Source organism: Balaenoptera acutorostrata, chromosome 15, assembly GCF_949987535.1.
Source record: "Balaenoptera acutorostrata chromosome 15, mBalAcu1.1, whole genome shotgun sequence".
Taxonomy (NCBI): domain Eukaryota; kingdom Metazoa; phylum Chordata; class Mammalia; order Artiodactyla; family Balaenopteridae; genus Balaenoptera; species Balaenoptera acutorostrata.
In genome coordinates, this window is record NC_080078.1 from 8407282 (window position 1) to 8435266 (window position 27985).

Consider the following 27985-nt stretch of genomic DNA (forward strand, 5'->3'; position numbering starts at 1 on the left):
ACCCCCAGCGAGGGCAGTCAAGATGGCCCCTACATGGCTAGCCTGGGCTTCAACTCTGACCCCAGGGCCCAGGAGGTCCTGGCCCTGCCAGTGGTACACCCAGCAACGTTAGGGATGGCAGCTGCATCCCCAGGCCTGTCTGACCATCTGTGAAACCGGCGGGCCCGAGAGCATCTCTAAGGCCCACCCATCCTGGAGCCTGGGCCACGAGAAACTTCACGTGTCAGGAAGCCAAGCCCAGGGGCCGTAGGTGGACTGCAGGAGCGGCCGTGAGCAGCCCAGGCAGCTCACCGTGTCTCTCCCTGGGCAGGTGCTCTACAAGCTGGCATGGAGCGAGAGCGTGGAGCGGGACTGTGCCACCTTCTGTGCCAAGAAGTGAGGACCCACCCTCGGCCCCCAGCACCACCGCGTTCTTATGTTCCCTGCCTTCCCCCATCACTGCCCCCGTCTGGTCCACCCCACGGCCCCTGCCAAGCCCACTGTCCCCGGCCCCCACGCCAGCACAAGGTGCACGCCCCTCGGAGATCTCCATGGCCCCCGCCACCCCCTACATTTCTCTCTTTTTCACACTCGGCCTCAGCAAAGGTTTCTGTGACCCACAGGTTCGCCGATCACCTGCACAAGTTCCACGAGAATGACAACGGGGCGGCAGCCGGTGACCTGTGGCAGTGATGTCCCGGGGCTTCCCCGACACGACAGCGATGGCTGCACTCCCCACCCCTGCTTGTTCAGCTGCTTCTAATGACTTAGGCTTCCCTGGAGAATCCCCAACGTAGACTGCCCTTGCCCTCCAGCCAACAGTGCCAGAGGCCCCCAGGTCTCCTTGGACTCCCTTAAAAGATGGTCTCAGCCGCATCCGGCTCCCTAAATCCAGAAAGCTCCCAAGGCCAAGCCAGACTGAGCCAAAGGGACCCCTTCAGGCCCATCTCAGGCTGGTGACCCAGCCTGGGTCTCACCCGCAGCCTGCCCACTAGCCCTGGTGGCAGAGACCTCCCAGCCATGATACTGCGTTCCCACTGATTCTGGCTGTGGTTAATCCAGTTGGGATCCCCTGGGCCTCTCTGTGCCAGGCCCCGGGATCCCCTTGGCCTCCCCTAGGATCCATCACCATCCCACCAAGGCATGGAAGCCCTTCCTTGCAGGCCAGGAGGCTTTGAGTCCAGCCCCGCCACCTTCCTTTATCATGGCCCCACCCCACCCCAAGAAGAGAGGGAGCCCCTGAGGGCAGGATAGTTTCTCTTACCCCCTCCCAGCCCCTTAGACCCACTATGATTTTTGCTTTCTTCTTTAGCAAGATATTCTGGCTTTTAGGTGAGGAAGAGCACCCACGCCCCAGGCTCTTCAGACCCAAGGACTGGGCTGAGGGGCCCAAGTGCTTCTTGGCCAAGGAGAACTGGCTGTGGGCCATGCTAGCATGGCCACCCTGGGGCCACTGGCAGATCTTCCTAACTTAGATTTGCACTTGCATGTTCAGCTTTGCACATTTTGAAAAAACACATTGTTGCAGCCACACCGGTGTCCTGCCCTCTGTGACTCTGAGGGCACAGGAGGCTGGTGGGCGGGTTCCCGCAGCGACACCCCCGGGAGCTATGGCTAGACCTCACAGCTGCTCTGCTGGCATGGGGCACGGTCCCCCACACGTGGGAGGCCTCTCCCCCTTTTCTCATCCCCAAGAATTCCCTGAGTGAGTCCCGAGCTTTGCGGAAACCCAAACCCACAGTGTCTGAGTTCTCTTTTTTTTTTTTTTTTGGCCACACTGCGCGGCATGTGGGATCTTAGTTCCCCAACCAGGGATCAAACCCGTGCCCCCCTGCAGTGGAAGCGCGGAGCTGCAACCACTGGACCACCAGGGAATTCCTTGTCTGAGTTCTCTTGAGCAGACAACCCAATCAAAAAGAGAAATCCATTCCTTTTTTAAGAACTGCCCATCAGGGTGTGGTTGGATGTGTGACATCAACTCCTGGGGAACACCTGCTTCCCTCTCTGTGTACCCTGGAGCCGTGTACTCTGTCCCTTTCCCTTGGGCCCTGCCTGCCACGCACTGCAGAGCCCATGCCCACCAAGCCCCCTGTGCCAGGCTTGCATGGGGACACCCCTGAGTCACAGGTTCTAGGCCACCTGGCCTCCAGCCCAGCCCCACTGGTGTGGGTCCCCTCCCACCCAGACAGAGGGCTTCCTCTTGGTCTGTGGTGTTTGGCGTTATCCCACTGGCCAGGTGGCCCATGAGACTGGCTCCACACCCAGCTCCCACCCTGCAGTCCACCAGGCCAGAGTCCCCCATGCTATCCCTGTCTGAGTTTTAGCCCTGAATGCTCTAGAGTTTGTGCCTCCAGGGGTCCCCTTTGGGGTCCCACCCCAGCGTCCCTCGTCATTTGTCCCATCAGAACGTCCTCTAAGGCCACAGAGCCTCCTGCCCTCGGGGACCCCAGATAGACCTCTCCTCCCTGACCCTCACTCCTGTCCCCATGACAGAGCTACTCTTGGCTAATCACTTCCCCCCCCTTTCCCCACCGCAGCCACTTCCACTTCTCCCACCAGTTCCTCCTTGTAGGTCAGAGTCCCCCTCACTTCCTCCTCCCTGGCGATCAGCGCTCTTGTCCTGCCCAGGGCTCCACACCCCACGACCCTCCCTGGCCAATGACAGCCCACCACTGGAGCTCAGCCCACTACTCGGAACCAGGTTAGTCCACTGGGGGGCCAGGCTCTCCCATCTCCCATGAGGGTGGGGTCCACAGCCAGGCCGCGCAGTGTGGAGCCTCCCTCCCTCTCTCCCACCCTGCAGGCGGTCACGCACCCACCCCTACACTCCCACACGCCTCCCAGCCCCCTTCATAGGTCAGGTTCCCAGCCAGATGTCCAGGCCTCTGTGCAGCTCCAAACGGTGTTTGGTCCGCGCCTAAGCTTTCATTAAGGGTTTGCTGGCCAGGTCCTGGCGAGAGAGCAGCCGGTCTGTGTGTGGAAGGGTAGGGGCCGGGTACCGGGGCCTCAGACCAGGCCTGCCTTGCTTTAGAGCCCCTGTGGAAGGCAGCCCAGGGCTGGCGGGCAGGAGGTGAGGACTCCGGGGCAGACTCCACCTTCACCAACCCACCGCTCCTCTCTAGGCCCCACCCTTTCCATCCACAAGACTGGGGGAAAAAACCTTCTTTGCCTGTCCTGCTTCCTGGGTAATTAGAGATGCGAAATGGCTTTGGGAAAGGTTAAAGAGCTCTCTACAAAGGTCAGAGGTCACAAAGGTCAGGGGTCATTATGGGTGGGGGAGGGCAACATATGGAGGCACTCCCAGCTAGCAGGGAGACCATGGTAGATCACAGAACAGCCAGAGGTGGGGCTGCAGAGAGCTTAGCAAAGGCCAGGAGACGCAGATCTGCCTGCCTGTGGGAGCTGAGGGCCTGGGGCAGGGGCAAGAATGGAGAGGAGGGGAGGAGCCCGGCACCCCCCAAGGAGCAAGCAATAGGTCTCATCTCTGAGCAGCCCTTCCACACTTCTGCTCACACTGATGCCCTTCTGCTCCTCTTGGGCGCCTTCCAGGCCTGCTGGAGCCCCTCCATCTCTTCTGGGAAGCCTCCCGGAGGCCCCCAGCTCCCCAGGGGTTAGTCCACAAGCTTTCGCAAAGGCCAGCAGCAGTCTTTGTTCTTTCAGCCAGACTGGGATCTGCCCTAACCTATGCCCCGGGTTTTGGGGCTGCAGAACCAAGCAGGGGTGAGGAAGACAGGACTGTGTTCCCCTCCCCCACATCAGCCCTGTGTGACCTCTGAAGACCTCCCCAGGTGGCGTCAGTGTCCCCATCACTGTGAAGGTGGGGAGGTGGGACCCGTTCTCGGGTCTTCCATGCCCTGTAGCCCCGGGTCTATTTCTTGCACCGGAGCGCTGGGGGGAGGGGGCGTGGCGCTCGCCCTTGGGATTTATGAGAACCAGACGTTGATTTCTCCCGTTGCGACATCTGGGCTTTCTCGAGACGCCCACTGTCCCCACGCTGGAGGGTCCGGGGCCCCCGTCGGGCGCCCACGCCCCACACACCCCACTACCCTACTACTCAGGCCACCCACCCGGCCTCCACCCGCCACGCTCCCGGGGCCACCACCCCCGGCTCCGGGGGACGCCTCTGCACGGCGGGGATTCCGGAGCCTGGCTTGGAGCCTGCTCCGCGAGACCCAGCAGCCGCGGACTCTCGCCCCAAATGCAGCGGCTGCAAGCCAGCTCCTAACCCCTCTGGGCCCCAAGGCTCGGCAGCCCAGCCGCCGCCACCGCCGCCACCCGGAGACAGCGAGCAGCAGCGGCGGGCGCCGAATAGGCTCGTGCGGAGGGCGGGGGGCGCGGCGGGGGCGGGACCTGCGAGGGGCGAGGGGGCCGAGCCCGAGGCGGGGGCGGGGCCGGGAAGGCGCGCGCCGCACGGGCAGAGGGTAGGAGGGGGAGCGGGCGGGGCGCGCGCTGCGCGGGGCTGGGCTCGGAGCGCGCGGGGCTCGGCCGCCGAGAGAGCAGAGCCGGGGCCGCGCTGGGCCACTGAGGAGCGCGCGAGCCTTCGAGGTTGTGGACGACGGAGGGAGGAGCCGCCGCCAACGCCAGCTCCCTCCCGGAGGGACCCCGAACCCGCCGCTGGCCATGAGCCGCCGGGCCCCGGGAGGCCGGCCGCGGTCCGGGCAGCGCTCCTCCGGCGCCCCGGCCCTCCCGGCCACAGCTGCGCGCCTGTAGGTATGGCCTGCTTGTCCTCAGTTCCCTCGTCCCCCCGTCCATCACCCCGGCCTCCCTCCGTCCCTGAGGGCGCGCGTGTGTGTGCGCACTGCTGCTCCGGGGAGCGCGGCCGCACGCGCCCCGGTCCGCGCGTGTTGTCTTTGTGTGCGCGGGTGGGAGGGAGCGCGACGGAGGAGACGCGCCCCCGGCGGGGATCGGCTCTCCGACCCCCATCCCGGGCCGGGCGGGAGTGGCGGGAGGGGCCGAGCCGCCTCCGGAGCAGCTGCGCCCAGGCCCCTTCCCAGGGCCCAGACCCCTTGGTGGGGCGAGCGCAGCGGGCCCCCCTGGAGGAGGGGTCTCTGGCTGGGGGCTGGGGGGGTGGAGCTCTGGGGTCTCTTCCCTAGGGTGCGGGGGCGGGGGGAGGGCCAAGCTGGAAGGAGGGTGCCGGCCACGGGAGGGACCCTATCCAGACCACAGTTGCTGGGCCGGCACGCCCTCCATTTGGCCCAGGCCTTCTTTCTCACGGTCTCCATTCTCGACCCGCCCACCCCGGGAACTCTCCTGCAGCCCTCGATAGGGGGGAGGATCGCTGAGGGTGCCGGAGAGGCCGGCGCCTTTAAGAAGGGGCGGGTTCATGCCCTCCATTCAGTCCCTTCGGCCTCAGCCATTGATGAACCTGCGGGCAGCGTGGGGCCCGGCACCGCGCCAAACCAGCGGGCCAAGACCGGGCAGAGGCAGGGACCCCAGCAGCCCACGAAGTGAGGTCTTCATGGGGAGAAGTCTGCAATGACTGGGACTCCTCAGGAGCCGCGCAGGGCTGACTGGACAGCCCCAGGAGTGACCGTGGACAAGGATAGGCCAGTTGGTGCAGGGGAGAGCCTCAGGGCTGGGAGTCAAACCTGGATTGAACCCTACGTCTGCCCTTTGAGCCTCCATTATCTACCCTGTAAAATGGGGATGGTGCTGCCTACCTCCTAGCTGGGTGACCAGCAAGAGTTGCCCCCTCCAACACAGGTCGCTGACCATGGGGTGAATGGGCACCCCTAAGAGAACGGAGGAGCCAGGGGATGGTTACCCTAAGAGACTTGGGCTGCCTCTGTTGGGGGGGTGTGATCTGAACCACCCCCCAACCCTGCCCCCCACTTTGAACAAATCTCTTCCATCCTGGCCTCCCTGCTCCATCCAGGAGGCCATCGGCTGGGAGTGACCTAGAACCCTTCAGCTCTAAGAACTTTGGAGGAGGTCTGGCCGTGGGGGCAGTGGCAAGGTTCAGGGCGTTTATGGGGTTCTCAGAGACAGTTTCCCACAGACTGCCTCCTCTCCCCCTCTAGAGGGCGTGAATGATGATGGGCAGGAGATCCTGATGCGGGATAATTGAATGGTTCTGAGGAGTCAAGAGTTAATGCATATGCTTTTCTTCTTACCCTTACTGTGAAAACTCTGTCTAAAATTTCTAGACCCCTCCTCCCTACTTTGTGGGTCTCCCAGGGAGAACCCCTGCACACACCCAAGGGTGAGCTTCCCTGGGAGGTGGGACCCCCACTCAGGTGGAGCCTGGACCCCCAGGGCTGAGCATTTGGTTTCAAGCTGACTCGTGCCAGGCTAAGGGCCTCTGTGGTGTTTCTCATGTAATCTTCACAACAACCCTGGGGGTTTGGTTCTATTATTATCCCCATTTTGCAGAGAAGGAAACAGATTCAGGGAAGTGAAATGACTTGCCCAAAGTCACTCAACCAACAAGCCAGGCTTCTAAACCACTTCTCTCTGACAAGAATCTGGTTTCTACCTCCTGCACTGCCCGTCTATTCTGGGTCGTAGGGAATTGGGAGTTTAGGTATATTGGGCCTCCTGGCAGCTGTCCCCATGCCATTCGGGTCCAGTCTTAGAGACTGCCTCGCTTCCTGCTCTTTCACTGTCCACGTGGGGCCGGAGGGGCGGCGGCAGCTTTGGAAACTGGGGAGGTTTCTCTTCCCCACTCACCTGGGTGGGTCTGTTTTTATGGCCGTGCTCTGTCCCAGGGGAGAGCAGGGGTGACTCTTCAACATCTAGAGGAGGTCACAGCCCACACCTGTTTGGGCAGAGCAGTGTGTGGGAGTACAGCATCTTTTGGCTCCTCTGGGTGAAGCAGGGTTTGGGCTCCATTCTCCAGATACTTCCGACCCTCTGTGTCTAGGGCCCACCTGGGGGCGGGTATAACACCCAGCTGGGGGCTCACGGTTTGGTAGAGAAGACAGGCCACAAGCCATGTGGTGTTGTAGAGGGACGAGGGGCAGGGGGGACAGAGTGGAGGCCGGGACAGGACAAAGGGGGGCGTTCCCGGGGCCCCCTTGGGCTCAGGGGCCTGCCAGCTACTGGGGCAGAGGAGCAGGTGGGGCAATGCCGGGCTACATGTTGAGACTCCGAGCAGTGGACAAGCAGGGGTTGGAGGAAGAGGATGTATTAAAACTTGGATGTGGTGAGTTTGAGGTGCCTGGAGATCAGCCAGGCTGGGAGTTCAGTTGTTTGGGAAAAGGCCTGGGGAAGCTTTATAAGCATCCGCAGTACCCAGAGTTCTGGGATACTCAGAACCAAGGGGAGGCACTGGAGGTCTCAGTTAGGAGTCGCTGGTATGTGTATCGTGGAAAAAGCCAGGAGGCAGACTGGTGGGCTAAGTGGTTGAAGGGGATGTCCAGCAGATTTGGGGGGCTCGGCCATGGCCCAGGGAGGTCTGGGAGGGTTATGAATCAGGGCCTAGGTGAGATCCATGACACTGGGAGAGAGGGAGAGACTGCGAGGCTCAGGCCAAGGATGCAGAGGGGTTGGTGCGTCTGCTCTGCAATGCCAGGATGGCAGGGCCAGTGCAGCTGGAGCCATCCCAGCCTGCTCTCCACCTACAGAGCCCGTCCAGGAGCTGTCCAGCACCAGGTGCTCCTGAAGGAGGATAGGCTTCCCTCCTGAGCCCCCAGGCCCCGGCATAGCTTATTGTCCTGGGGCCCGCTCCCTGCTCATCTGATGTCGACTTCCTGCAGGGCCCAGCCCTGGATTCCCCTGCCCTCCAGTCTGTCAGAGTGCCCTCTCCTCTGAGGATGGCCATCTCCTTTCCCCAGGCAGGGCCTGGGTCCCCCTACTGTGCCCTCAGAGTGAGGGCTCCCCAGGGACAAAGCCCTGCTGGGAGTAGCATGTGCTACAGAAAGGGACAGACCTGAACTTGGCTTCACACTCCCCCCTCACCTGTCTGTGGCCCTGGACCCACCAGCATGGCTCCTGACACATGGTGGGAGTTCAGTACAAATCCAGTGAATGATGGGCCGGTCACCTCCCTCGGCAGAACCTCATTTCCTCAACTGTATGACGGGAGAATCCTCACTTCCTGGCAGGGAAGATGTGAGGGGAGAAGGGTTTTAAACAGGGGCATAGCCCAATTGGATGTGAGTCCTAGAAAGATGACCTTGGCCACACTGTGGAGCCTGGATTTGTCAGGGGTTGGGGGGGGTGGGGATCGTGAGAAACAAGGAGGTTTGGGAGGAGTCCTTTGCCCAGAGGAGTGGGAGGAAAAGAGGGAATGAATACAAGACATTTAGGAAGTAGAAGCAGAGGATCTTTGATTTTTAAACAAATTACTTATTTAATCCTCATGACAGCCCTTTGAGGTCAGTGCCCTTTTACCCTCTGTTTTAACAGATGAGGAAACTGAGGCCCCAGGAGGCTGAGTCACACGGCTAGGAAGCAGAGGAGCTGGGATTCAAAGCCAGCCGGTCTGGCTCCAGATCTCAGGCTTTTAACCACTCCACTGTCCCATGTGTCAGATGTCAGATGTGGAGGAGGGGAGACGCCCCGGCCACGGGGCCCCGGTGACGGAAGCAGCTGTCGGATGCAGCTGTGGGGCCCCCTTGGACCAGGGGTCTGCAGGTCCCAGAGCCAGAGGGGCTTGTCAAGCTCGGGGGCATCAGTGAAAGCTTGGGGGCTCAGCAGAAGGGCTTCCCCACTCCCATGGTGGCAAAGGCTGGCAGTTGCGTGGAAGGTGTGAGGGCACAGAGCTGCCCTGCCAGCTTTCAGCAGCCACCTCCCAGCGATGCTCCTCAGCGCAGGCCTTGGACCACGAAGCAGGCAGGTCTGCGTGGGCGAGCAGGATGGTCCCACTTTACAGCTATGGAAACTGATACTCAGAAAAGCCAGGGCCAGCTGAGTCCCGCGCCGCCCCTCCCTCCTCCCACCCCGACCCCCACAAACAGGGACAGAGTCCCAAGGGTTCTTAATCCACACCTGTCCCTGTCGCTAATCAGAGCACCCTCCCCACTCTGCAGCAAAGACCCAGCCAGTTCAAGAGTAGTAAGACCAGAAATCATGCCCACTCCTGCCTCCTGCCGGGGTCATGGGTCGAGCACAGATATTCTGGGTGGAGAAGGTCGGGGAATTCCAGCCGCACGTCCTTCTTGCAGGAGGCCTTGGTTCAGAGCCTGTCCTGTGGGGACACTTTCTGAGGGGGGGCTGGGGTAGGGAGTAGACTTAAGAACCAACGCCCAAGTACCAACAGCGAAACAGACTGAGCCCTGGGTACTCTGCCTCCGTCGCGGGCCCGAAGGTTGTCTGTGTGCTGCAGGGGGCGGGGTGCAGAGGGGCGATCGGGGGATACGGTCCCACAGAGGCCAGGAGGGCAGCTGGGAGGAGGCTTGGTGGTAAAGTGCGCGGTCGGCTGGGCTGGGCCGGGCCAGTGGTTCTGAGAAGCCTGGAGGACAGGACATCGGTGAGCGTGGTAGGGGCCAGCTTCCTGGAGGGCAGGGCAGAGCCGAGGGAGGCCTTGTCTCCTCTCCTTGTGTTGGGGAGACCCCAAGAAGAGGCCTCGGTTTCCCCATGGTGAGTGGTTCGCGGTAGGGCAGGGGAGAGGGCGGGGAGCACTGTCTGGCCCAGCCCGGAGCACAGCACAGAGGACGATGCCGCCCAGGCCTTGCCCCCCACCCAGAGGGCAGCCTTTCAGGTTGCTGGGGGGCTGGTGTGCTCTGCAGGGCCTCCTTCCCTCCCCTGGGGCTGGCTGTCTCCTGTGGTAGGGAGGCCAGCTCCAGCTGGGGCTCCCGGAACACTCCCCCCTCCCCTGCAGGTGTGGGCCTGGACCGCACCGGTGCCCCCCCGCCCCTCCAGGCCGCTGCCCACTGTGCGCTGGATCGATTGGTCACCGGCCCATTAGCAGGGTGGCTAGGCCGCCTCATTAATATTTTAAGGAATGACCTGGCCATGGGGTCCGGAACTGCGTGCCACTGGGGGCTGATGGCTGGCTTTTTTTCCTCTTTTCCAATTGTCAGTGCTATTTTTACCACCGGAAGGCCAGCCGCCCCCTCTCCCAGGCGTCTAACCGGGTGGGGGTTGGGGGATTCTCCCGTCTGGTTCTTGGCGGAGGGGTTAGGAGAGTCCGTGGCTTGGAAAGGCAACAGGCAGGGACTGGACTACGCTTCCCCTCCCCATCCCACCCCCTGCCCTGCCTCCCTGAAGCCCCATCCCATCGCCCTCTGGCCCTGGCAAGATGGGAACAAAAAACATAGCTCTAGGAGGAGAAGCCAGACAGCCCAGCTGAGCCTGGAAGAACCCCAGGGTGATGGATTGGGGAGGGTGGTTTGCCCACCCAGGGCCGCTGGGGGACCACCACCTGATCCCCAGGCCAGGCGGAATGGGGGTGGGGCTCCCTTTGTCTCCAGCGGAGTCCTCATAGAAGAAGCCCGTGAGTGTGAGAGGCAACCTCCTGCCTGTCTCTGGTCCCACCCCTGGAGGGACTGTAGGGCCCCAGTCTTCAGTGTCCAAGGGCCATGACAGGGTCCCCTGGAGGCCACTGCCCCAGCCCCCCATGTTATGGATGGGGAGCCAAGGCCTCGGGAGACATAGGGCCTGGCCCTAGACAGAGCCCCCATCTCCCACCGGCCAGTCCATTGCTGTCCCGCACTGACTCGGCAGGTTTCTTCTGGCTCCCTGGGGCCAGAGGAGGGGGAGCTGGGACCCGGCCCATGGAAGCAGGAGGGCCAAGGACCACGGGGCCATGGGAGCTCAGGATGGAAGGGCCAGTGTAGGGGGAAGGCTTCCTGGAAGTGGAGAGTGTTGTACATAGCCTAAAGGTGGGGCAGAATGTGACTCGTCAGCGGAGTGAGGGAGAAAGTTCCAGCCGGCTGGGGAGTGACACAGGCAGAGACTCAGGTGGGGCTTCCCAAGGAGCCCCTGGAGGAGGGAGAGCCCAGGGCCTGCTGGAGTCAGTCCATAAACCTTCCCGGACAGGCCAGACAGTAGGAGCCCGGTGAGTTCGTCCACCCTGCTTCTGGTACCTTTGGGTTCCCCTCCCCCTGAGGCTCTGCTTTTCCCGCATCTGGGTCTGTGGTCACCTGCAGAATGATTGATTGGGTGTCACACTGACTGGTCCCTGGAGATACCTCCTGGCTCCACCCAAAGGTTTGGAGAGCCCTAGTCCTGCCCACAGGTACACATGGATTATAACACAGCAGAGACCACTTCCTGTGCTGTCCTTCCAGGGAGGGGCGGCCCCTCATCCTCATTTTTTTTTTTTCTTCACCATGCCACGCAGCTTGCGGGATCTTAGTTTCCTGACCAGGGATCGAACCTGTGCTCCCTTCAGTGGAAGCGCGGACTCCTAACCACTGGACCACCAGGGAATTCCCTCATCCTCATTTTTAAAGTGAGGAAACTGAGGCCCAGAGGCTGGAGTTGAGGTCAACGTCCTTCACCCAGAGAGCAGTGGGGTCAGGCCTGGAGCCCAGGTCAGCAGAGTCCCTGCACTCGGTCTCCTCCCCAGTTCTGGCCCACGGGCAGTTGGGGACAGCACACCCGTGCCCTGCTGGGGCTGAGCCGTCTTCCTCTTGGCTTGCGGCCTCCCCTTCACAGAGAGCCATGCCTGGGCATCAGTCTGTAACTAGGGCTGGGGCTCCCGGGCTGGCCCGGCTGCTTGTGACTTCTATCCGTGGCTGTACAGCCCCTGCCACTTCTGTGTAGCCCCAGCTGGACCCAGGGGATAGTGAGGGCTGCTGTGCTGGGGGCATCAGGCCCATAGGCTCCTGGCCAGTCAGCAAGCGGTCAGGACAGGGGAGGGGGGAGGTCAAGGCAGGCCCAATCTCAGTGCTTCCCAGGCCAGTGCCTGCCTAGGACATGTGCCCCCTACCCTTGGCAGATTCCTCTCTGAGTTCCACCCCTGCCTCCAGTGAGGCCTAGATGGGACCCTCCCCCCGCCCCCTCACCCCGTGAAAGCCTCTCCCCTGGGTCCTGTCCCTCCACTCTGCCCATTCTCCTTGCCAAGAATATTCTCAGCCAGCAGGAAGAGTGGGAGGGACGGGGATTGATGCTTGAGGATGTGGCACTGGGACCGACTTCCTCCCTGCCCCCACCTGCCCCATGGAGGGCAAAATTATGGCAAGTGGGGCATCCACACTTTGCTGCTGGCTCGTGCTAGCCCTTCCCAGGCTGCCCTGTCACCTAGTCTGACCCTCCTGGTGGTCTCAGGAGGGAGAGAGATGGCCCCTGTGGGGAGCACCACCCTGCTGGGTAAATGGATGGGCTTGGAGCCCAGGTACGGGGCTTCACAAGCTCAGCTGCAGGGCCTCGTCCCCGCCCCACCCTCAGAAACGCCTGCTCTCCACAGGTCAGGCCAAGGCCTTGGTGATGGTGGCAGGTGCATTCCTGCCTCCACCCCCATTCCGGGCATATGACTCAGGCCTGCCTTCTGCCCCCAAGGAGTGCCTGTGCCAGGTGGGAGACAGACATGGAAACAGATACCTGGGGCACCCTGCAGTGGGCGCCTCGCTAGAGGGATGCACAGACAGGGACTGTGGGAGCTCAGAGGAAACACCTGTCGCCTGGGCTGGGGAGGCAGGGGAGTCAGGGAAGGCTTCCTGGAGGAAGTGGCCCCTGGATTCATTCTTGAAGGATAAGTAGGAGTTAGCCAGATGAGGAGGAAGTGCAGAACAGGAGAAAGGCCCAGCATGAGCCATATTCATGGGTGCCTCAGCCCCTGTTCTCCCCCAGCCCCTCCCCCATGTCCTGAAAAGCCTGCCTCCAAGTTACTGCTCATGACTGCAGTGAAGTCACTCTTCATCCTCTCTGCCAGCATGAAGCCCAATGCAAGCCCCACCTCCTCCAGGAAGCCCTCCGAACTCCCTGCTACTCTCTCCCCCTCTCCCCAGTGCTGGGGTGAGAGTCTCTGAGGAGACCTGCTGGTTTGGAAGGAAAACTGTCCTCCGTGCTAAGTGGCCTCATCAAGTGGCCTGTTTCCTCCCTGGGGCTGTCCTGTGGTTATTGACTGCAGATCGATGGCCGAGGTTGCCCCAAGGTGAGAGGGAATTCCCACGGTGCCCTATGACCCAGAGGCCCCGCAGATGATCTCACAGAAGTGAGGCAGCTATTTTTACCCAGCGATTAATTACAGAGTTTGGATCCCAGAGGAGAGAGGAGATGGTGCTCCCAGGAGCTGTGAGGGAAGGGCCATGCTGGGAATTGTGGGGATCCTGGAAAGGCAGGCGAGGGCATGACTCCCTGTCTCAGTTCCCCTAACACTGGCCGGCCCCCTCAGACAGGGGCTCCCTAAGGCAGGGCAGGATCATATCACCCCACTTCTTCTCCACCAGTAATTTTCACCCTGGCCTGTTGGGGAGGAGATGCATAAACAGAATGGCTGGGCCTGCGCCCCCAGGAGTGATGGGGGATGAGGAGGCAAGGCCCCCAGATGACTAGACACACACCATGCATTTTGGCGATCTGGAGTGAGGAAGCGTGGAGGGACCTGGGGATAGGAGGAGGAAGGTGGGATTCCCCGATCAGGGCCTCTTCAGGAAGGTCCGATTTGGATGGGAGCTCTGGAGGGAACAGGATTCCAGGAGGTGGGAACACAAGTAGAGCAGGCAGTCAGTCCACGGTGAGGGAAAGGAGTCTGAAGAGGCAGCGCCTTCAATGCCAGTATGAAAAACTGGTCATACTAGATCCACACTGGGAGGTGACCCCCAAAGTCTCAGAGTCAGCGTGAGAATCCCTGGTCTGTCACTAACAAGCTGTGTGTTCTCAGGCCCCATGTGACGGCTTGGGCAGTGACAGCTTGGGCAGTGACGGCTGTGACATGCCTGGTGTGCTGAACACATTCATTTGTTCATTCATTCATTCAGTGTTTACTGAGTGCCTGCCATGTGCCCAGCACTGGGGACACAGCCACATATGAGACTGTCAAAACCACTGCCTTGTGGAGCTGGCATTCTCTGGGGAGGGTGTGGTGCTTGGGGGGGGGGTGGTCCAGGGTGGGTGGAACAAGACCAAGCAAGTGCATAAACAGAATGTCAGATGGGGATAAGCACTTGGAGAAAAGTAAGCAGGCAAAGGGCACGGAGACACCAGCGCTGGGTGGAGAATTTCTTATTCTAAATAGAGTGGTGGGCAAGGAGAGCTATCGGACAAGATGGTATTTGAACAGAAACCTGAAAAACGTGAGGGGGTTGGGGGGAAAGGACATTCCAGGCAAGTACAAGAGAAAATCGCAAGTGCAAAGGCCCTGGGGTGGGACTCAGGTGTGACCAGAGCAGAGTGGGCAAGAAGAGTGGCGGGAGATAAGCTCAGAGCGTCAAATGGAGGCAGATCATGTGAGGCCTCAGGGGCCATGGGTAGGACTTTGGCTTCTACACTGAGTGGGGTGGGAAACCATTGCAGGATTCTGAGCAGCGGAGGGCCTGATCTGTCTTATGTTTTAGAAATGACTGGGTTCCTGGGTGGAAAACAGGCTATAGGGGGTGAGGTCAGGTTCCGGGGGACCAATGAAGAGGCTGCTAAAATACTGCAGGCAGGAGAAAGGGTTGCGTGGGTGCCAGGACAGCAGCACGGATGGCGGGGAGCAGCGGAGAGGTGGGGTTCTTGGTATATTTCAAAGGTAGAGCCAAGGGGATTGCGCATGACTTCTTTCTGTCCACCAAACTTTGGGGACCCTCAGAAGAGGGTACTCAGGGAAGCGAGGTCACTTGGGAGGCTCATTGGGGACCCCACTTGAAGGCGTCTGTCATCCTAGCCTCCCTCGCCAAGCCCAGGAATGACCTTGGGGTTCCCTGAGACTGATGTTTGAAGGAGAGTGCCCCTCTTGCAGACACGTGTCCCCCCTGCCTGGTTGTCCGCCTCACACATTGAAGCTGCTCTGAAAGGCTGCACACAGCCCTGGGGGAGTGGGGCAGGTGGGCGCTCTGGACATGGATCAGGAATTCACTCACTCGCTCCTCTCGCCTGCAGCCTCCGGGGGCTGCGATGGGACGGGAGCCATGAATGGTGCCGCCACCGGCCCCGCCGCCGCCGCCGCCGCCCCGGTCCCGGTTCCGGTCCCGGACTGGCGGCAGTTCTGCGAACTGCACGCGCAGGCGGCCGCCGTGGATTTCGCCCACAAGTTCTGCCGTTTCCTGCGGGACAACCCGGCCTACGACACGCCCGACGCCGGGGCCTCCTTCTCCCGCCACTTCGCCGCCAACTTCCTGGACGTGTTCAGCGAGGAGGTGCGCCGCGTGCTGGTGGCCGGGCCGGCGCCCCGGGGAGCGGCCGAGCCCCCAGACGCCATGGAGCCCGAGCCCTCGGGGCCCCCGGCGCTCAAAGCCGCGCCCTACGGCCACTCGCGGAGCTCCGAGGACGTGTCGGCGCACGCGGCGGCCAAGGCCCGCGTCCGCAAGGGCTTCTCGCTGCGCAACATGAGCCTGTGCGTGGTGGACGGCGTGCGAGACATGTGGCACCGGCGCTCCTCGCCCGAGCCCGACGCCGCCCCGCGGGCCGCCGAGCCCCCAGCCGAGCCGCGCGACAAGTGGACGCGGCGCCTGCGGCTGTCGCGGACGCTGGCGGCCAAGGTGGAGCTGGTGGACATCCAGCGCGAGGGCGCGCTGCGCTTCATGGTGGCCGACGACGCGGCCGCGGGCCCCGGGGGCGCCGCCCAGTGGCAGAAGTGTCGCCTGCTCCTGCGCAGGGCCGTGGCAGGCGAGCGCTTCCGCCTAGAGTTCTTCGTGCCGCCCAAGGTGAGTGCCCACCAACACCTGGGGGGACCGTGGAGGGGCTGGCTTCGGGGACTGCACTGCCTGATCTGATCAGCGGGATGGAGTATTCAGGGTCAGGAACCTGGGATGCCAGGGGCCCCCCCTCTGCCTCTGGGACAGGTCACCCCTCAGGCCCTCTTTTTCTGCCTGTGAGGTGTCAGAAGGGCCCTCTGGCTACAGAAGGGGTTCTGGGTACTGTTCCTGGAGGTATTGGAGAGCCTGGGTGCCTGGACTCCTCTTCCTCACCTGGGGCCCCTGGGTGGCTGGAGCCTCCGCAGAGAGGAAAGCAGGCAATGACATTGGCACACTCACAGAGGGCCTGCCGGAGGTCTGCATCTGGCTCAGGGGAAATCTGCTTGTCCCTAGCTTGGCTGCCACGCTCCAGCCCAGCCCCTGCCCAGGTGGCCCCTTTCCGGCCCAGATTTCAAAAGCTAAGCTTCTCCTAGCTGTCACCAGCATGGCCGCTCACCTGAGTGCACTGTGCCCTCCCCTCTCTTGGGGGCTCAACATCAGAGCCCTGAGGGCAGCTTTGGGTCTCCTCCAGGGGAGCAAATCTGCCTTGTTTGGAAAGAGGGAATAACTCTAACAATAGTGCCCGCTTTCTGAGAGCCCTCATCCTCCCAGGTGCCCCGGCAAGGTGGGTAGCATGGTCCCCAGGTCACAGAAGAGAAGATGAACGAAGGGGGGGGGGGTGGCCTGCCCAGTCACACAGCTCGCGGGAGGCAGAGCTGAGCTAATTATACCCATCACCCTGGTGGTCCCGGGAATGAAAGGAGCGTGGAGGTGGGAGCTCCTTGTGCACTGGGAGGCTTGGAAAGGTGGGAGGTTGTGCTGGTGCAGCAGCCCCAAGAACCACCCAGGGCCCTCACCCACCTCTGGGCCCATTCTATGCCCGCTGTCTTTAGCCACCCTGCGTCTCGCCTCTTTCTCCATCTCCCCGTCTCTCGGGACTCTGCATGCTCCTCCTTGCCTTTCTCCCCTGGAGGTGCAGGGTGTGGGCTCCCCAAGGCTGGGTGCCCCTGAGCCGCATGAGAGGTGATTTCCCAGGGACACACTGACTCTCTGAAGAGCTTTCTCCCCAAGTCCCAGGACGCCCAGACTCACCAAGGACTTTTTGCCTGCCCAGGCCCCCACCTTTAGGTCCCTGAGAGAATCATAGACCACTAAGCCCAACTCCACCGTTTGTCAGACAGGGAGACCGAGGCCGAGTAAAGGGTGGGAAGTGGGGTGGGGCTTGCCCAGGGTCACCCACAGGGCAGGGCTTCAACGCCTCTGGGCCCTGAGTGGCAACCACAGCTGCCCGGCTGTAAATAGTATGTCTGCTGCCCTCGAGGGAGGGGACACAGCAGCCGGTGCCCTCTGCCTTAGTCCACCCCCTGCAGCCCACCATTCGCCGCTGGCAGAGGGCAGGCTTCCTGAGGGGTCACTTTCCCAGCCTCTGAGAAAGGCAGGTGGGTTCCTATCCCAGATCTGGCCTCAGACCCTCCTTTTTTCATGCAAATGTTTGTGAATTCAGGAGTGAGCCAGGTGGGAAGCATGCCTGGTGAGGGCTCAGGTCCGGTTTCCCAAATATGTTTGGCTCCAGGGTGTATGAGCCCCCCGGGGAGCCCCTGCTGACACTCCCCCTGCCTTTGAGTCCTGTTCACCCACCCACAGTCCAGATTTCTTCCTCCTCTTGCCCCTGGGGGCCTAGCTGCACCCTTGGAGCAGACTGGGGCTTGGGGTCTGCAGGCTTAGGGGCTGTTTCTGGGACCCTCAGACTGCTCTTTCATACAGCCCCGTGTGTCAGGCTTCCAGCATCCTGCCCCCTCCCTCACCCTGCAGGAAAAGTCTCCTGGACCCCAGGTCCCCTTATAGCCCTAGGCCAGCCAGCCCTGGGACCCAGGGAGCAATGATGCTTGTCCCCTGCCATTAGGGAACCACCAGGCAAGTGATATTTGCTAGACTGGATGGTAAAATAAACCTCAATGGGGTGAGCACAGGATGCTCTGGGGGCCACAAGGAGGAGAAGCTTCATAAGTGTTCACCAGGTGGCAGGGCCCCGGGACAGGCATTTCTGGAGACTCAAGCTGAGTGAGCCAAGGTCTGGGGTCGTGAAACAGCCTGATGGCTCCGTCCAGGGAAGTGGTAACAGTGAGCTGGAGCTGGGTGAAAGGCAGCTAGGCCAGGACAGACGGGCCTCAAGTGCCAGGCAGAGGAATCACCGCCTCTGGCCAGCGGGAGCCCAGCGATAGTTCCCAGACCAGCCTTCACTGCAGACCTGTCAGCTCCACCCACTCCAGGACCGCGGCCCCTGCCCCGCTGGCTGGCTTGATGGCCTGCCATGGTCAGCCAAGCCTCGCGGTCACCGCCCCAAGCGCAGCCCTGCTCTGCTGGATGGCAGCCAGTGCTGCCAGGAATTCCCATCCGCCTGCCCACCCAACGTGTGGCCCTTCCCTTTCCTCCTAAGAAAGCCCCTGTCCAAAGCCCAAGCCCTGCCAGGAATCTCAGTCTCAAGGCAGCCCCGGGGGGCCTTCAGGCCAGGGCCAGGCGCTTTGGGGGCAGAGTGGGGGGTCCAGGCACAGAGTGGCCGTCCCCAGGAGTCCTGCCAGCTCACCTTGGTTAAATCCCACACTGGTCCCTTTTCCTCCACCTAAGGACACGGCCTGCCTGGCTCCAGGAGTCCTGTTCTGAGTTGAGGCTCCAGACCTGTGCTGTGGAAAATCTAGTCTGAAGGGGGAGATGAGCATTTTTTTTTAAATGAACTAGAATAGAATAGAAAATATCACACTCCATCACACAGTCAGGGTAAATATTGTCTGCTGAAACATGTGTTTCAGAGATATTTTTACCTGTGTGTGTGTACTGGGTCACAACGTCAAATGTATTTCTTACTATGGGTCAAGGTGAAAAATGTGAAAAACACAGATCCGGTAGGTGCGCTGGGTGGAAGGGCAGCTGGGGCAGAGTTCACCCCCTCAGGGCTCAGACGTGGGAGACTCATGTCAGTCCCAGCTCTGTCCCTGACTTGCTGTATGACTATACGGGGAGGTCTCTCTGTTTCCAAGGAACTCCCTCAACTTACCCATCTGTGAAATGGGGATTGGGACACCTCTGTGCCAGGGCTGCCTGACATCCTAAGCTGAGGGCTGCTCTGACCTCTGGGAGGGGGGAGGGGGGAGAGGGCTTCAGGAGGCCCTGGGGGCACTGTCTCACTGCCCTTTCCTCTGGCCTCCCAGGCCTCCAGGCCGAAAGTCAGCATCCCTCTGTCAGCCATCATTGAGGTGCGCACCACCATGCCCCTGGAGATGCCGGAGAAGGACAACACGTTCGTGCTCAAAGTGAGCCCCACCTTGGGCCCCACAGATCCCTCATGGGTGGCAGAGCTCGAGGGCAGTGTCGGGGGAGGTGAGGGTAAAGGACCAGCAGCAGGGCAGGGGGAGGGAGCCCTGGTTGGGGGGTCCCAGGATCCTACGCAGATGTCAAGCACAGAGCTAGGATGTGAATCCTGGTCTGGGCTCCAAAGCCAAATGCCCCAGGTGTCGTCCAAGTCCACCGTGTGCGGCCCCGTTCCCATTTCCTCCTGCGCCTGGGTGAAGGTCCTGAGTTTCGCTTCCTCCCCTCCCTTCCCCCACTGGAGTCAGCACGCACCCACCCCACAGGCAGGAACTGGTAGCCAGCCTGCAGCAGTTATGCAAATGCTCCTGTCACCAGCACTGGAGTGTGGGAACCTGCCTGGTCCCACAGAGGGCACAAAGGCCCTGAGGGTGGGCAGGGAGGCACCCCAGTGAGTCTGGGGGCGGCTCCTCTTTTTCCCAGGCTCCACATCACCGGGGTGGCCTGCTTGGGTTGCTGAGGACATGGCTCCAGGCTGCCAGGGCTGTGGCCCCGTGCCTCCTTGGAGGATTAGAGGATGTTTGTGAGGCCAAGTCCCCAAGGAGGCCTGGTTCCACCCACCCGAAGCTGCACGGAGGCTCCCCCCCCACCTCCTCTCCAGGCTCCCGGTTGGGTTCATGTTTTTACTGTCCCTGTTTGTTTAGTCATGAACTCTCTTATTCATTTAGCAAACATTTGCCAACCCCGTACCCTGAGTCACCCCAGGCGAGGGACTGAGGACACGGCCCCTCCCTGCCTGGCACTCTGCTGGATGAGACGGATCAGAGCCTCGCCCCTGACAGCTGGGTGGCCTCTGTGTCTCTGATTACGCTCAGGAGCCCTGAGGCCAAGGGGCTCACCTGCCGGCCCGCTCTGGGCCTCAGTTTCCCCATCCATTCAGAGAGGGGATGAAGGCAGTTCCGAGGACCGTCTCAGCTCTGAGATGCTGGGAGTCCAACTGCTCTTCACTGAGACACGTGACAAGAAGCTCAGAGCCCAGGTCTTGGCCTTAGAGACCTGGGTTCGGGTCCCAACACCTCCACCGAGCGCTAGTGTGACTTTGAGCGAGTTACCTGACCTCTCTGAACCTCAGTCTTCCCATCTGTACAATGGGGAAAGCATCACCTCCCTCACGGGGCTGTTGGGCAGGGTTCATCAGACAATGTGTGTGCAGGATCACACTCTGGGCCCGGCTTTCTCCTCCTTGTTTCCCTTCTGGAGGCTTCTTATCCCAGGGGTGTGGCCACAGAGGCGGAGTTCCAGGTGCAAAGGCGTGTGGGCCCTCAACTCAGTGCTGGGCCAGCCGGCCCCTCACAGACTTGAGGGTTGTGATGCCCTTCCACGCCACCTCCCCATCCCTTACCCAGCCAGCATGCCTCCTGCAGGGCTGCAACTCCAGGGCCTGAGGACCTGAGCTCAGCAGGGCTGGACATCATCTCCATGATCCCCAGGGGTGGGCCCAGGAGGAAGGGGCTGCTGAGAGTGTGGGCTCCACCCCGGGACCCCACTGTCTTCCCTGCTGCCCTCACCAGTGAGCCCCCAAGGGGGAGGGGTGGGATGAGCCATTTGTCCTGGGCTCTGGAGCCTCCTGCTGAGGGTGCTGTGATCTAGACTCTCGCCACCCCCTCCCCAGGTGGAGAACGGAGCAGAGTACATCCTGGAGACCATCGACTCCCTGCAGAAGCACTCGTGGGTAGCTGACATCCAGGGCTGTGTGGACCCTGGGTGAGTGCCCAAGTGCTCCTAGGATGGGAAGACGGGGTGCGGGGGCCGAGCTCGGCTGTGCCCTTGGTCCAGCCTTCACGGGGAGCAGCTTCCTGGTGAGGGCAGGAGCTGAGCTTGACACATGGGCTTTTCTCATTGCAGTCCAATCCAGGTGGGTGCTGGCCAGGATCACCCACACCCCCACTCCCAGCAGGCTCTGTAGTTTCAGGGTCTGGGGACCCGGAGGGAAGTTGAATCAAGTCTTGTTCTCACTCCAGGGGAGGCTGAAACCACTAGGAGAGGGGTAGTGATGGGCTGAGCCCGAAGTGCCAGGGGTGGGGGACCAACCGGGAGGCCCCTAATCCAGTCCTGGGGCTCCGAGAAGCTGTAGTGGTAGAGGTGCCCCCCTTCTCTGCGGCTTAAAGAAAGGGCGGGCCTGAGCCTGGCAGAGGGGGCTGGGGGCGGCAGGGAGGAGGGCAGAGAGAACAGCCCAGCAAAGGCTATGGAGGTGTGCGAGGACCTGGGACTCGCAGGGAATGTCGGGGCGCTCGGGTGACTGGAATTAGAGCCGATGAGGAGGAGACTTCTATGAGAGCCCCGGAAGCTGGTAGGTCGGGGCAGTGGGGAGCCATGGCTGGTAATAAGCGGAGGGCAGCTACGGTCAGCTGTGTGCAGGAAGAACAGCAGGGAGGCTGCCTGCGCCATGCGGGAGAGATCCCGAGGCCAGGAGGAGGGGCAGGCAGGCCAGCCGGCTGAGCATTTGGCAGCAGCTCTGGCTACTGGCGTGAGCCAAGCCCCGGGGGAGGGGCTGCTGCCTTCTAATTAACAGCTTCGTTTAAGGAAGCACAATTAAAAGTCCTGAGCGCCTCCCAGGCCCCCCCCCACCCCGCCACCCCCATCCCAAAGTGGCTGTAATCCCTCCCCTGCCACCCTCCCAGCCAGCGGCTCCGCAGACTCTTTCCCCAGCCCCCGTGAAGGTGAACCTCACTTTGCGGTACTTTAGAGCTGGCACAGATGGGGAGACAAAGGCCCAGGGCAGGGAAGGGAGCTGGCCCCGGCCCCGCCCACCACCACGCCCTGCTTCCCTGGTGGCGCAGTGGTTAAGAATCCACCTGCCAGTGCAGGGGACACGGGTTCGATCCCTGGTCCGGGAAAATCCCACACGCCGCAGAGCAACTAAGCCTGTGCACCACAACTACTGAGCCTGCACTCTAGAGCCCACAAGCTACAGCTACTGAGCCTGTGTGCCACAACTACTGAAGCCTGAGCGCCTAGAGCCTGTGCTCTGCAAAGAGGGCCTCCGTGGGATCCTAGGAGGAGGGCAGCCTGTCATGGGTTAGGGGGCAGGGGTCATGTGACCTCCAGGAGAGCTGCACCCACCAGGAGACATCTCCATATGGTGCGGTCACTCACATGGTGGCCACAGAGCAAGCTGAGGGTGTGACAGAGGGACATGAAGGCAGAGGGACAGGGCTGATGCTGGCCGTGGGACTGTCTGCCACTGCCTGGCTCCACGAGCAGCCCGTGGTCCGAGTCCCATGGCAGGACGTGGTTGCGCTTTCTTGCCTTCGCAGGGACAGCGAGGAAGATGCCGATCTCCCCTGTGCCCGGGGAAGCTGTCTGGCCAGCCGTGTGACCTCTTGCAGCTGTGAGCTCCTGACGGATGGTAGGTGGGGACAGAGCTGGCTGGAGTAGTGGAGGGCAGGGTCGGAGGGGGCGGTCGCTCAAAGATGGTCAGACAGACAGACGTGTTTCTCACCTGCCATTTCTCCAGCAGCGGACCTGCCCCGGCCCCTAGAGACAACGGCAGCCGTGGTGACGGCCCCACACAGCCGAGCTCGAGATGCCGTCGGGGAGTCCCTGGTCCATGTCCCACTGGAGACCTTCCTGGAGACCCTGGAGCCCCCAGGTGGCAGCGGCAGTGACAGCAATAACACAGGTGCAGTGGGGCTGCACTCTTCCTGCTGCCCCTCCCTGCGCCCCCGCCCCAGGCCACAGGCACCCCCAGGCCTCTCCCAAGCCCTTCCTGAGCCTCAGAAGCTGTGACATTTCATCCCACCGGGTCCTTTGCACAGCTACTCGGTTGTTCTGGCTTTTGCAGGCTAGTCCGGGAATGTGACCCCTCCCACGGGCCCTGGTTTCAGTAGAAAACGCTCACAGAAAGGGGTGCAAAGGGTTGTAACGAGGGCTTGGGGACAAAGACACTTGATTTGTTCCCAGGTTTGTTGCCGACTTAGAGAGTGACCCCAGGAAACTGAGTGATCCCACCAAACCAGAGAAAACTGCACGATGATTGTGAAATAAGCATATTCTGATGTTATACATACAAGCAGATACAGCTGGGGTATTGAGGAGTTTTGTTACTGGTTCAGGAGGTGCAAGAACATTTAATGTATGTTATGTGAGAACAGAAACCATTTGCCAATTGCTATTTTTTTAAATTAATTAATTTATTTTTGGCTGTGTTGGGTCTTTATTGCTGCGTGCAGGCTTTCTTTAGTTGCAGCAAGCGGGGGCTACTCTTCGTTGCAGTGGCTTCTCTTGTTGCAGAGCACAGGCTCTAGGCGCGCGGGCTTCAGTAGTTGTGGCACGTGGGCTCAGTAGTTGTGGCTCGCGGGCTCTAGAGCGCAGGCTCAGTAGTTGTGGTGCACGGGCTTAGTTGCTCCGCGGCATGTGGGATCTTCCCGGACCAGGGCTCGAACCTGTGTCTCCTGCATTGGCAGGTGGATTCTTAACCACTGCGCCACCAGGGAAGTCCCGCCAATTGCTATTAATGGTCTATCCTTGAGACAAATGGCACCCATTCCATCATCTGATACATTCTTATCATTAAGCTATTTGCTAAACCAGTCTGTAGTTTAAATCTACATTCTCTTATTCTATCATTTTCTCCTCTCTGTGCCTCAGTTTACCTCATATGTTTAGTGGGTGGGTCAGCTCCCTGCCTCGTTCTAAATTATTCAGCAGCATCTTACATGCAAAAACCCAACAAGATGATGCATCCCTTTTCTCGTGTACGTGCCCACTCTCTCCCCCACGCCTCTCACACTGTCATCCCTCTGCAGTGGAGGACGGAGCAGAGCCGGAGCCCAAGGCTGAGCCCGAGCTGGAGCTCTCTGACTACCCCTGGTTCCACGGGACACTGTCACGGGTCAAGGCAGCTCAGCTGGTTTTGGCAGGCGGGCCCCGGAGCCATGGCCTCTTCGTGATCCGCCAGAGTGAGACTCGGCCTGGGGAGTACGTGCTGACCTTCAACTTCCAGGGCAAGGCCAAGGTAAGTCAGGCAAGGCGGGGGGCACAGGGGGGAAGTGTCCAGCCCAGGGGGAGGGGGGCTGAGGTGGCCCTGGTCCTGAGGCTGCACCTGCGCCCAGGAGCAGGCTGCATGGGTGTAGGGGTGGCGTGGCTTCCCACAGGCCAGGCCTACCCCTGGCCACGCTCCGAATCACTCGCATCCCTCCTGCACCTCTCTGTGGGGCTACAGTCTGCCCCAGACATGGCTTCGCCATTATCCGATGGGGAAATCACCTGCTGGTGGCCGAGCCCCCAGGAGGCTGGGCCCTTCTGAGGGTTTCACTTTGACCCTGTGCATTGGGGATCGCGTAGCACTAGGGCTTTTGAGGGTCGCCACCGAGAGCCACCTCAGTACAGGGCTGGGGTCAACCAATGCTCCACCCACCCAACAGCCCCTCTTCTCCCCTGCCCAGCACAGTTCACCAGCCCCTCCTGGTCCCCAGCTCCGGGCCAGGCCTGTGCTCATGCCAGGCCAGGGGCTGTGGAAGGGAACCACACACAGTGGGCCCTCGAGAGCCAGGCAGGAGAGGAGGAGCTGGGCCTGGCAGGAGGGCTGCAGAGAAGGGGGGGCCAGAGGAGGCTCCTGACCCCACCAGCCAGCGTAGGAGAGGACCTTGACCTGAGACGTGCAATGGACAGAGAATCCTTGAGGTGAAGACAAGTGGAAGGGTGGTCCAGACAGGGCAGGGCAAAGGCATGACTGTGAACCCGGAAGGCGGGCTCTCAAGGAAGGGCACTGCGTGCTAATAAAGACCTAAGGCACAAAGGAAAACATGACAGAAAGTCCAATGACCGTGGGGGGTTTCAGTGTGACAGAGTGGGCAGGAACCTCAAACTCCCCTCCCCCCCCCCATCCCGAGTTTCCGCTAAGGAAACAGACCCAGCCCTGGCTCCTCCCAGGACACAGTTCCCGTCAGTCCTTGCTGGAGGAGGGGGCACCCTAGGACTCCTGCTCCAGGCCTGCACTGGTAGCCAGTGTCCCAGCCCCCGGCTGGCCCGGCTCAGGCCCTCCCCTGGCCCCATGGGCAGCGCTTCCCTGGGGACACCTCCTTGGAAAGCAGCTGCCCTCACCAGTTCCTCTGACAACCAGGCGCTTAACGCTGTCCCTGGCAGCCTGACCCGGAGTTTACTTCTTAGCCAGCACGGCCCCGAGGCAGCCTCCTGGGAGGGCCCGGATGTGATGCATGCCCAAGCCAGAGGCTCGGATGGTGCCCAGCCCACCGTGGGGCATGGGGCAGGCGGGTGGGGTCGGGGGGTGGTGTCAGGATGTTTGGTAGGGGAGACAGAGCGGGAGGCTCCGCTCTTTCCAGGGCAAAACCCAGCCCTGAACTTTGTACTCACCACAGCTGGTGCCTCTCAGAGCACCGTGTCTGTCCAGAGTCCTGTGCAGAGCTGGAGAAGTTAGTGGCGGGATAGAGCAGCTTCCTACTCATACAGCTCCCGGGAAGGAAGACCTCTGCCTTCCGAGGCCTCACTTTTCACCTTCAGATAATAAATGTCCGGAATGTTTTTCCAAAGACTGAGAGGCACACGCTCCCTGGGGCCCACCTCTGCCCTGGGTCTCTGTCCCCAGAGGCCCCACCCCGACTTGAGGCTGTGGTGTGACCCCACTATGCTGTTCCTCTTGGGCTGAGCCCCTGCCCTGGGCTGCCATGAGTGCTCCCCAGGTTGGCCCACACTGTTCTGGCAACTTCTGGCCCTGCCGAGCGGCAGCACTCACTCATGGGAATGCTCCCCTCCTCCCCAGGGCTTCTCTCTCCTGTACTAGGAGGCCAGCTCCCCCGTCCCATGCACCCTCCTGTCATCACCCCTCTTGCCACACACACCCCAGAGACAGCCACTCTTCCCCTTGTGAGATACACATGGAGCAAAAAAGGGCTGAAGCCAGAGACCTGTGGCTCACCACTAGAGACCACAGGCCTGTGGCCCCTCCTCTCCCCGAGGCACCTGGCCCAGGTGGGCACTGCTCCTCCGTGCTCCACGCCCCCCCGCTGCAGCACAGTTGAGTAGCATCTGCAGCCATTCCTCCCCAGCCACCCTGGGGGTTGTTTCCAGCCTGCTGGGCTTTGCCTGTACGGGGACAGTGGGCAGACCCCTAGCTGCTGGGGTGGGAGGGTCACCCAAACACGAGTTCTCTTCCTAGCTCTGTGCTCTGCGGCTGTGGGCGAGTCTCTCCCTCCCTGTGCCTGGGTTTCCCCATCTCTAATGTGGAGGCTGTAATCTCTACCTTCTAGGGCTTTTGGAGACTAGGGATGGAGCGGGTGTGTGAAGGGCCTGATGTAGGTGCTCCCAGCATAGGGACAGATGCATGCTGCCTCCAGTCCCAGCCTGGCTCTGTGGCCCTCATTCCCCATCCCCACCACAGGCATGACCCCCGCTAAGATGGGCTCATGTGTGAGGGGCCCCCACTCTGATACCACCCCTGTGGCCTCTATGAGACCTGGTCCTCCCTGTGACCTTCCAAGGCACTTGCCAAGCATGGGGCCAGTCCAGGACCCCCCCCACCCCACACTGACCACACCCATCTATGCCCACAGCACCTGCGCCTATCCTTGAATGGCCACGGGCAGTGCCACGTGCAGCACCTGTGGTTCCAGTCTGTGCTCGACATGCTCCGCCACTTCCACACCCACCCCATCCCGCTGGAGTCCGGGGGCTCTGCAGACATCACCCTTCGCAGCTATGTGCGGGCCCAGGGCCCCCCACCTGGTAAGACGCCCCTACCTGGCCCGTGCAAACAGACAGGTGGGCAGTGGGGGAGGGCGTCACCCTCAGGCTGCCACCCTGCTAGACCCGGTGGGATGAGCACCCGGTCTTAGGCAAGTTGTAAGCAACCCGGCCATCAGGATTGGCGGAGAGCCGCAGCCCCGAGGGATCCGCGTCCTGAGTAATTCCTGGCGGGCGGAAGGGGGTGGAGTCCCTTAGATCCCTGCACAGGTGGGGCTCAGCGCTGAGCTGTTGAAGGAAGGAAGCCTTGGAGGGGTGAGTGAGGGTGCCCGGCACACGGGGGGAGCGCCGTTTGTGTGTGTGCGCTGCCGCCTATACCCATGACTTTAGTTATCGGGGAGGTGGGCTGGAACCCGGCGCGCTGAATTCGGGTTCCCGGCTCCCTGTGTGATGCCAGGCCACCGCGCTCCTCCGGGGCTCTGGCCCGTGTCTGCACGCCGGGACTGGGGGGCGGGGGGCGCCCAGGGCCCAGGCTTGGCGCTGACGGCCCGCGGCCTCCCGTTGCAGACCCGGGGCCCTCGCCCAGCGCCGCGCCCGCGCCCCCCGCCTGCTGGAGCGAGCCGGCCGGCCAGCACTACTTCTCCAGCCTCGCCGCGGCCGCCTGCCCGCCCGCCTCGCCCTCGGAGGCCGGCGGCGCCTCGTCCTCATCCGCCTCGTCGTCTTCGGCAGCGTCCGTGCCCGGCGCCTCGCGCCCCGCCGAGGGCCCGCTGAGCGCGCGCAGCCGCAGCAACAGCGCCGAGCGCCTGCTGGAGGCGGCGGGCGGGGGCGCCGACGAGCCCCCAGAGGCCGGGCCGGGAGAGGGCGCCCGGGGCCGCACGCGCGCCGTCGAGAACCAGTACTCCTTCTACTAGGCGGCCGCGGGCGGCGCCAAGGCCCTGGGGCCACCCGGACCCGCCCGGCCGCGGGGCGATGGCCCACGTGGCCGTCCGTCCCGTGGACCCTGCCGGCCCCCGCCCGGCGCTGGGTGGGAAAAGCGAAGCTCTTCAGTGAAGACATAATGTTATTAAAGAGCCTGTTTTAGGGACTGCACCTGGCTCTCCTGTCGTCCTTTCTCCTGCCTTGGCCTCAGGCACGGCTCCTCCTGGGCCTGCCGGGGAGGAGGGAGAGCCACACACGGGCCCCCTGTTGAGCCCACCGTGGCCTGGCACCTGCCCGGCCCCCACCCAGGTCTTAGGGGACCCGGCTCCCCGCTGGGCGAGTGAAACCAGGAGACAACCGGCAGTCCCTGAATGAGATGC

General features: G+C 61.9%; 2 protein-coding genes across 6 annotated transcripts in view; both read left to right on the forward strand.

The window, feature by feature from the left end:
- Positions 1–1512, forward strand: part of CUX1 (cut like homeobox 1) — a 376899-nt gene extending 375387 nt beyond the window's left edge. For all 3 annotated transcript variants that reach the window (XM_057528361.1, XM_057528360.1, XM_057528359.1), the window contains exons 22-23: positions 311–375; positions 603–1512. In XM_057528361.1, coding sequence (XP_057384344.1) covers positions 311–375; positions 603–672 — 135 coding nt within the window. In that variant the 3' untranslated portion in view covers positions 673–1512. The remainder of the gene's footprint in view (positions 1–310; positions 376–602) is intronic.
- A 2933-nt stretch (positions 1513–4445) lies between these two features.
- On the forward strand, positions 4446–27752 carry SH2B2 (SH2B adaptor protein 2). 3 transcript variants are annotated; one of them, XM_057529280.1, is made up of 9 exons: positions 4446–4689; positions 14890–15653; positions 18890–18991; positions 20659–20750; positions 22304–22395; positions 22504–22668; positions 23795–24003; positions 26558–26729; positions 27255–27752. In XM_057529280.1, the coding sequence occupies exons 2-9, from the start codon at positions 14919–14921 to the stop codon at positions 27596–27598; spliced, it is 1911 nt and encodes a 636-aa protein (XP_057385263.1). In that variant the 5' UTR covers positions 4446–4689; positions 14890–14918; the 3' UTR covers positions 27599–27752. The 3 variants fall into 3 exon arrangements, with proteins under 3 accessions (XP_057385263.1, XP_057385265.1, XP_057385264.1); XM_057529282.1 differs by having other exon boundaries at positions 22507–22668; XM_057529281.1 differs by having other exon boundaries at positions 4446–4685.
- The last annotated feature ends 233 nt before the right edge of the window (positions 27753–27985 follow it).

What these genes read in the sequence shown, in the direction of transcription:
- SH2B2 (XM_057529280.1), top strand. Translation starts at nt 14,919, where the DNA reads ATGAATGGTGCCGCCACCGGCCCCGCCGCCGCCGCCGCCGCCCCGGTC. An exon ending in CAGGGCTGTGTGGACCCTGG is followed by an intron (nt 20,751 to 22,303) that starts GTGAGTGCCCAA and finishes TTGCCTTCGCAG; the next exon opens with GGACAGCGAGGAAGATGCCG. An exon ending in CTGTGAGCTCCTGACGGATG is followed by an intron (nt 22,396 to 22,503) that starts GTAGGTGGGGAC and finishes CCATTTCTCCAG; the next exon opens with CAGCGGACCTGCCCCGGCCC.